Source organism: Thermomyces lanuginosus (genome assembly GCF_041956635.1).
Source record: "Thermomyces lanuginosus strain ATCC 200065 unplaced genomic scaffold VTN49scaffold_32, whole genome shotgun sequence".
In the NCBI taxonomy this organism is placed as follows: domain Eukaryota; kingdom Fungi; phylum Ascomycota; class Eurotiomycetes; order Eurotiales; family Trichocomaceae; genus Thermomyces; species Thermomyces lanuginosus.
In genome coordinates this window covers 333,897-342,585 of record NW_027192366.1, presented here as the reverse complement: position 1 = coordinate 342,585, position 8,689 = coordinate 333,897, and the positions used below count along the sequence as shown (strand labels likewise).

Below are 8,689 nucleotides of genomic sequence, written 5' to 3'. Positions count from 1 at the left end.
GTGAACGTCATTACAGATTGCAAATTACATATTATGCGCTTACGGCAAAATGGCTAGAGCCCGCAGGGTCTCTGCAAGATTGCTCCTTCAGCCTTTGATGTGCCATGGCCATTCCGGTTGATGCTCGACCGTCTGACTGGTCGGCCTTGTGGACGTTAACGCCTCCCGAGACCTGCTTCCTTTCGGATTCGAAGCGGCCCGTTTAGTCCCTCACGAGACCAAGGTTGTCCTCGGCAGGCACAACACGGATTGTGTTGGTGTGGCCCTGGCCTCCGCGCCAGCCTTGCACGCAGACGATGCTGTCGCCGCGGTTGATAACGCCCAGCTTCATACCCTGAGAAATACCCCACTTCAGGCGACGGTCGACGTCCTCCTGCCAGGGCACAACGTTGAAGTCCGGCTTCGCCTCCGGGAAAATGAACGGATACACACCGCGGTAGAGGTGCGAATACTTCGATACACTGTCAGCAAGAGGTACCTCGGCTTGGGTATGAACCACTTTTCAACTTACCCGGGCAGCGATCGGGTTGCGCGTCACCATGATAATCGGGCACACTGGACGGTACTTGGCTAGCAGGCGAGCTGTGTTGCCGCTGTTTGACCAAGTTTAGCCTCAGATCACGTCAAGAAAATGCATCAGCACACACTCACCTGGTGGTCAAGACCAAGATGGCGCCAGCGTTCAGTTCCAGACTGGCACTGACGGCGGACATGGCAATCGCCTCAACAGTATTTGCGGGACGAGGGCACAGGTTGCGCAACTCGTCGAAAATGCTGAAGTGAGGCACGCTGACCTCGGCCAAGAGGCAGGTTTCATGCATCATGGTGACCGCCTCCTTGGGGTATTTACCCTTGGCCGTTTCTCCCGAGAGCATGACGCAGTCAGCACCATCCAACACTGCGTTGGCAACATCGGACACTTCGGCGCGTGTCGGGCGCGGATTGTACGTCATGGACTCCAGCATCTGAGTAGCGCAGATGACCGGCTTGCCCTTGATGTTGCACTTGGCAATCATCATCTTCTGGGCTAGGAACACTTGGGGTGCCGGGATTTCGATACCCAGATCGCCACGAGCGACCATGATTCCATCTGCTTCCTCCAGGATTTCGTCAAAGTTGTTGACACCTTGCTGGTTCTCGACCTTCGCGATAACCTGAATTTCCTTGCCCTCCTCGCCCAAGACCTGCCGGATCTGGCGGATGTCGTCACCCCGCCGGATAAATGACGCGAAGATCATATCCACTTTGTTCTTCACACCGAACCGGAGATCGGCAATGTCCTTTTCAGACAGCGCGGGGAGATCGACATCGGTGCCGGGGAGGTTGACTCCCTTGCGGGAGGAAATGTTACCATTGTTGAGGCACTTCACGCGCAGGGTCTTGTCATCCACAATTTCCAAGACCTTCAGAGACAGAATACCGTCATCGACATAGATGAGCTTGCCGGGCTCGATCACCTTGGTGATGTTCTTATAGTCGACATACCTAACAACCGCGTTTGTTGTCAGCACCACGCACTACGTCGACTGGGTTTCCGACGGGTCACAAACATGTTCTTGTCATCGCTGGCCTTGGCGTATCGCTCATCCGTCGTGACATTGAACTCATGGCCGGCAGTAATTGGGATGTCTTGATCTCCTACAGTGTTACCCGTCCGGATTTCGGGACCTTTCTGTTCCCACCAAATTCATCAGAAAAGACTGCCACGGAGTCGGATTCTCCGGGACTAACCGTATCGAGGGCAATGGCAAGGGGGCGACCGGGCATTATGCGCTCAGCCTCACGAGCATTGTCAATCACCGATTGGTGGTACTACCGCTGTTGTCAGCCCTACGATCGATGCAGCCATGAAGTAGCGGGGCAGGCACCTCATATGAGCCATGGGAGAAGTTCATGCGGACGACGTTGAGACCAGCTGGGAAGCCGTGTCAGCGACGAGAGGACTGAATGAGTCTACTATCAATGGGGGATATACCCTCTCGCAACATATTGATTTTCTCGACCGAATTCGTCTTCGGCCCTACAATTGGTTTCGTTTAGCTGTGCTCTATGCCCAGGAGCTAAGGGGAGAAAGCATTGCGACTGTACCGATGGTGCAGATGATGGAAGTGCGGCGGAAGTTCCTTGCGGGCACCATGTCGATCCGCAGCTTCGAGTGCCACTGCAATTTCAGCTGGTTGCTGAGATGATCGTACGGAGAGCCCATTTTGACTGGAAGGAACGAATTTTTTTTTTTTTGCGATCGATGCAGGTGTCTCTAGTAGCTGGCGTTGAAGGGGAAAAGCAATTTAATCGCTGAGGGGGAGGGAGGGGCAGTTGGCGTTAAGCGGCGCTAGGAATGAAGGGGAGCGATCTGAGTAGTCAGGAGATCGGCAGCTAGGAGGACGAGAAATGATAGGCCAAAGACAGGGCCAGATCTTGTTCAGGAAAACAGAAAATAAGACCAGGGACGAGGGAGCGCGCCAAGTTGAATTTTGTTGAGTTGTTGAGTGTTGTTGACCCTCTTGGTTTATCAATTGGTTCAAACTGAAGTGGTCGGGAAAAGTTTGATCAATCACCGTTCAATTTTACAACCATCTCGAGTCTTTGTACTCTCCGTGCTGACAATTACCACTACATCTACCATGATTCCTTCGCATTTCTCGTGCCAGCCATAGTGGAACTGTACTTTTTCAGGAACATGGGCTGTAGGACATTGAATTGGCCCTGTTATTCTCACAAAATGTCGTGCCTGACCAACAGGTTTACAAAAATCCATTTCCGTAATGCCATCGTAATGATGGATGACTAGGACACGTTCAGGCTGCCGTATTCTGATTAGCCCATCCTCCCCTCTCAATTATCGATAAGATCGGAGAATATCACGGGATCAGAAAATCCGTTCAATCACGTGTGATCACATCACGTGGTGTGATCGTGTGGCTGGATTTCACGTGACTCTCAGTGGGTCATGTTTCTCCAACCTCCAGGCTCCAACGAGTTCCGGCGGACAGATATATTGAACCCTTGTAGTTGGACCCCAGCCTGTACTGGCCACCAAGCGTTCATCAAGTGATTCCTTTTGTGATTTGATAGCCGCTAAGACTGCGACACAGCACGGCACATCATCCTACAACACAGACATCATGGTGGTATGTGGAATAGTGTCTTGACTTTCCAACCGTCAGGACCGTCAAGGTGGAGAGACTGACTGCCCGGATCTCCCAATCTAGCTCGGCCGGCTAACTCACTACGCCTTTGACGCGGTATTGGGTACGTTCACACATGTCTTATCCTATCCCAGGAGACGAGTATCGAGCTAACGACTGTGTACAGTTTCCGCTTTCCTCGCTGGTATCAAGCGATCGACTGGGCTCACGTATGTTTCGACCGACCCTTCCCCCTCCCTCTCCCGCCGATAGCTAGTATTCCTCGTTCCATAAGGCTTGGATAGATCAGAAGATCATGGCTGACATGTGTTCCGTCCCAACGCACCGTCCTTTGCCCCTATCCCAGCACTCACGACGTTTGTGTTGACTGCTGGGGTGGGGCAGTCGGTGCGCTCAGGGGACCCATCTACACAGCCCCAGTTTGAACTCCGATAAGATCACTGATAACCAAGAGGTCAAGCGCTGGTTGAACAAGTATCTCGGCGTCGGCGAGTGGGTTCTTGATCAGTCTGTCGCTGTACTCGGTTCTTCGTCGTGGTTTGAGCGAAGGCGGTGATGGATGGGAGCTCTGTATTACGGTGTCCAGCTGTTTGTTTTACCATTCTGCGTTAAATAGCGGGTTCTGCGGTTCGGTCAGGGAAGATTATATCTATCTGTACAGGTCTTTTTGAGATTCTCCTCTCGTCACTTGTCGACATGAATAAGGCAATTTGGCGTTAGGTGTTTCCTCCTCCAGCTTCGAATCTGCTCATTCGGACGATTCTTATGCTCCCCAAGCTCTCAAGAACCTATCAACTTTCAAAAAGTTTGTCTATATTCACGCGTCGAAAGTAGGAGATGTGGTGCATGGCCTCCCAATAATGCGCGACACAATCGTGAGACAGGAGAATGAGTTGCGATTTGATCCATTGCGCTATCGATCGCGAAGTGGTCAGAACGGACATTGCTTGCACTTTTGCTCCGCCAACGACGGGGCAGAGGAAATCTAGACTTACGGTCCTCAAAATTGTGATGCGCCACATGACCCCAACTTCGCACCATTCTGGCTCCCTTGAACGGCTCTCTGTCCGCGATTCGCACGGTTCCCCTCCGCCCGATGTCTCGAGCAACAAAAGAGATCTCCCCTCGAGGAACGTTCGGATCCCCTGTGAGCTTGATAGCTTCCAGTCGGCCTGACTCGCCCGGACTCTGGTCTTCCACTTGAAAACCGCCTTGAAGTTGGGAATTGTCGGAATCGTTGGCGTGGTTCTCTTCGGATGTCGATGAGATGTTACCATCATCGTCTTCTGGGAGATCAGGAATTTCGTAATGCTGTCGCGTCGATGTCGCTTGTAATGTCTCCTCATCACGTTGCAGGAAGAGGAGAAACTCGCATCCATGCATGGAGTAATCCCCAACCCAGATGCCCTGATATGGCTTTTCTTTTGTCGGCGTATAGAGGCTCGGGTGTAGAGTTGCAAATGTAGAGGGGTTGTTATGTGCCACAAGGACAGGGTAACCTGGACCGAGAGAAACAAACTGTATCAAACGGAAAGCTATATTGCACACATGTTCCAACTTCTCTTTTTCTTCTTTGACAGTGCGTGCCTTCAACTCATCGACTGGATTTCGATACACCCTCTTTGCACTTGGAATCGTCACTGGAGGCCATAACTCTGGAGCTATCTCAGCGCTTAAGCCTTCGTCGCAAGTGGCAGCGCAAACAGCGATGGAACTGAAGATGCGTTCCGCAACCATCGGCATCCGTACTTCGCCGGGTAGATGCTGTTGGCCGCCTCGAGATCTGCAATCCTTGAGATTGACGACCGGATCATCGAACCACAAACGAACTCGTGGATCGAAGGTGGCAAACACTGCGCCGTCATCCCACTGAATGATCTGAATATCAGGACTCCTTTCTGCGACGACGCGGTACGCTTCGATCACGCCCCTTCGGTTGTCATACCGAGCGACGATCATGCGTCCCGTATGGGCAGTGTCCGAAAACCATATTCGATACCGTGGGATGAACCAATACGGATAGAGAGCAGCGTAAAGCTCACGAAAAGTGCTGAACGGGCCGGGGGTGGTGATCTTTTCGGGAAGATTCTCATTGACCAGGTTCGCCCAGAGAATATCATTGCACGCATGTGAGAAAAGTGTGCGGCACGTTGTTGACACTGCCAGTAGGTCATGCGCGGAGAGATAAGTCATCACCAGATGTATGAGCTCCGCCGGTAGCTCTAGCAGCCGACACCGACTGTTCGGACCGAGCTCCGGAGCCATCGTGCACGGCAAGTCTATGAAGGACCTGAAAACATGGACAATCCGCTTAAAACTGAGTTTGAAGAGTGTGAAAGTAAGGCTTCTCAAACGGTCATCGTTGGACAGTTAGAAACCTGACAACGCTATACCTAATGGACGTCGCAAGTGGCATACGACATGTCAAGTCATTACATCCTAGGGACAGCGTTAGTATCAATTTCAGTCCGCAATTCTCATATGAAATGGAGTGATCGAGAATGCCGCGGATGGAGGATATCAGAGTGTCAGACCTGCGGTGTCATCATACAGATTTGCACCGATCAATCAATGCCTGGTTCTTGGTGTCATGACAGTAGGGTAGATTCACTTTTGATCTCCCATGATCTGTGTGCAAGCGAGGGGGCGAAATCTTCTACTGGAAACGCCGCAGCCACTCAGAAAAAGGTCAATGTATTTGTCTGTTGAAGGCCGCAATCCAAGTCAAATCGCCTCACCTGCCTTCACACTTGATATGGTATTGGGAATCAAAGTCGCTGGTCGCATCATGATTGATGCGTCATATGGATTATGTAAGCAGGTTTGGTTCGGAACGGGACCTCTGCCATTCACTTCACATACAAGAATCCCCCAGAAAGATGATGAACCAGGACATGGCCACATGTACTATAGAGCCAATTTGTCTAGAATCTTGACTGTTGAGTTTGCAATATATACTCTTTACTCCGTACACGACCGGTTCGAGTCCAATATTCGATAAGGCCCTCGTCCGTGTAGGGCCGTCACCAAATGCCCAAGTAGGAGTACAGAACGCTACTTGTTAGTAAGGACTTCTACGGATCATAGTGACACGGTGAATGATGGTGAATTGATAAATAGCGAAAGATAGAAGACTTCAATGGACTGTTGATAGTGCTAAGCTCCAGCAAAACGTGATACTCGAGGCACTGCGCTCGCAGAGTCAAGTAACATATTGTCTTCCAGCCTGTAAGGACGAAGATTCAGCGCAGAGCCATATTCGAAGAATCTCCAAATATATCATAACCCCAACGAAATCGTCTTGAGCTCTAGATTGCAAGGAATGTTTGATTAGACTTCAGAATCTCTTACAAAGTGAGTTTCATAGGTTGCCATTGCGGCTTTGGAGCCGTAAATCATAGTATATAATAGTACACCGGCGCCCAAATCGGCCGTGGCATGTAGAGGCTAATTAACAGATCAAGCCCTACATAAAACAGATTGACCTTAAGACCCTGGTCACCAGCACCTGTTTTGTCTAGGCCCAGAACGATATCATCTCCACCATATGCAAAATAGTCCATATTATGGTTGTTTCTTGTCTCTAAACTTTAACGAACGTAGCATCCGTGGCTCCAGAACGCACCCACACGGCGCAGTAAGAGGAGTCCACTGCCATAGTGGGTAGTTAGGTCTTGTTTATAATTGCTCAAACCATGTCCCATTCCTCATCCCATATCGTATGTACACTTTGTGATATAAATTCTCGCGAATCCAGCGCAGATCAGAACTTTTAAACATGACCTCCAAAGAGCTCACTGGTTTCCCTCGTCTGGAAGTCGATCGATTTATGCCAGTTCGCACTCGATCAGACTCTCAGCACCCTTCAGGTCGGTCCAGATCTTGACGACCTTCAAGCCGGCGGACTCGACCAGTTGCTGCCACTGGGCAGCCGTGCGCTCCTGGGAAGCGAGAAGGGTCATCATCAGAACGTCGATACTGGTGGACTCCCAGGATGCCTCTGTCGCGGGAATGACATTCTCATTGATCAACAGCTTGCTGAACCCGGGCTTCATGGCCTTGGCAAGCTGCGTCAGGATCTCACGGCCCTTCTCATCGGACCAGTCATGGAGGATGGAGTGCATGAAGTATGCGCGAGCGCCTACGGAGACTCAATGTTAGAGGGCAATTGCTATGGGACAACGGGGATTCACGTACCCTTGACAGGCTGCTCAGTGAAGAAGTCGTGTGGCATGGGCTCGATGGCCGAAGGAAGGCCCGTGTCTTTGGCGTGGCCAATGACCTCGGGAAGATCCTGGAGAATCAAGCGCCCAGGCGCATCAGGCCACTTGCGCTTGAACTCTGTAAGATCGTGGCCAACATTGCCGCCGACATCCACGAGAAGCACATCATCCGAATTGACGCCATTGATCAGACCGCGGACATCGTAGAAGTCCATCCAGCTCGGGCGTCCCTGATGGTAGGCAGACATGTGATTGTTGAATTGACGCGCAACCTCTGGATACTTCTGGAAGAACTCGAAGAAATGGAGATCGGTGCGGTAACCGGCCTGGAATGGGCAGTCCTTGCCATTCGTCGGAATGCGGTAGCCATTCTTCTTCAAGAACGCGGGAAGGGCGAGCGCGGCGTGGCTGACGCAATTCGTCCTAGGGAGAGGTAAGCGCACACATCTCGACTCTTGAGAGATCAGATTGAATCTTACATGCACGGGTAGCTGTCGGCGAACCGCTTCATTGTCATGGTGATGGCGAAACCAGTGCGGCGGTATTCATTGGGACCAGTCTCGATGATGGTACCCATAGCACACAGGTGCTTCAGAATGCGGCCTGATTCGAATCGTCAGACTGTGCCATTGCTTGCAACTCTTGGGTGACATACTGAGGAGTAACGGCTCAGCGCCGGTTGCCTGGGCCAATTCATCGACAGTCTTCGGCTTGTCATCCTTCGCCAGGAGATGCCAAAGGCCCAAGTCAACGGCAACCTCAACAGATGCCAAGAGTGTGGTCTGGATAACCTTAAGCTTCTGCTGAAGCTAAGACTGCAGAGCGGGAAAAATGACATACCCAAGACCAACAATGCCTGATCATAGCCTCCCGCGGAGTCTCCAAAGCAAACATAAGGGCACGGACATTGTCCAACAACGCAATCCGTTCCTTTGTGTTGTTTACATCTACCGTCTTTCCAAGGGTATGGACCTTCTCAAGGAGCTCGGGGATTTGCTCAGGGACATTCGGCGAGACTGGCACAGTGAGTTGGTTGTGATACTCGGAGTTGGCGCCTTGGGCTTGAGCGCTTCCGTTCGCATGAGTGTCCGCCATTTTGGTTGATTGTACGAATTGCAACGACCGATCGAAGTCAAAATAGGTTCAATATTCAGGATCCGGCTGAGATTTGTCAGGAAGAATCCAAGGTGATAAAGTCGAGTGATGATGATGAACTACGAACACCCCTCTTGCTCGCCACCGCCGACACCAGCATTTATAGGAGGTGGGCTGGGCTAAAAAAAAAAAAAATCCCTGAGGAAGCGGGTTTTGAAGCTT

The 8,689-nt window shown here is 51.3% G+C and overlaps 4 protein-coding genes across 4 annotated transcripts; 1 reads left to right on the top strand and 3 right to left on the bottom strand.

The window, feature by feature from the left end:
* Window positions 1-202: 202 nt before the first annotated feature.
* VTN49DRAFT_4882 (uncharacterized protein) lies at window positions 203-2,206 on the bottom strand (the record flags this gene model as incomplete). The annotated part of the gene is made up of 8 exons (XM_069412877.1): window positions 203-451; window positions 512-593; window positions 652-1,485; window positions 1,551-1,672; window positions 1,732-1,812; window positions 1,869-1,915; window positions 1,976-2,020; window positions 2,089-2,206. 8 exons carry the CDS (start codon window positions 2,204-2,206, stop codon window positions 203-205), a joined length of 1,578 nt encoding a protein of 525 aa, XP_069266801.1.
* A 185-nt stretch (window positions 2,207-2,391) lies between these two features.
* On the top strand, window positions 2,392-3,820 carry VTN49DRAFT_4881 (uncharacterized protein; the record flags this gene model as incomplete). Its single annotated transcript, XM_069412876.1, has 6 exons — window positions 2,392-2,476; window positions 3,013-3,131; window positions 3,213-3,252; window positions 3,316-3,358; window positions 3,564-3,614; window positions 3,658-3,820. 6 exons carry the CDS (start codon window positions 2,392-2,394, stop codon window positions 3,818-3,820), a joined length of 501 nt encoding a protein of 166 aa, XP_069266800.1.
* A 120-nt stretch (window positions 3,821-3,940) lies between these two features.
* VTN49DRAFT_4880 (uncharacterized protein) lies at window positions 3,941-5,414 on the bottom strand (the record flags this gene model as incomplete). The annotated part of the gene is made up of 2 exons (XM_069412875.1): window positions 3,941-4,062; window positions 4,145-5,414. 2 exons carry the CDS (start codon window positions 5,412-5,414, stop codon window positions 3,941-3,943), a joined length of 1,392 nt encoding a protein of 463 aa, XP_069266799.1.
* Window positions 5,415-6,976: 1,562 nt separating this feature from the next.
* Window positions 6,977-8,467, bottom strand: VTN49DRAFT_4879 (uncharacterized protein; the record flags this gene model as incomplete). The annotated part of the gene is made up of 5 exons (XM_069412873.1): window positions 6,977-7,290; window positions 7,347-7,795; window positions 7,852-7,975; window positions 8,028-8,154; window positions 8,213-8,467. 5 exons carry the CDS (start codon window positions 8,465-8,467, stop codon window positions 6,977-6,979), a joined length of 1,269 nt encoding a protein of 422 aa, XP_069266798.1.
* Between the last annotated feature and the right edge of the window lie 222 nt (window positions 8,468-8,689).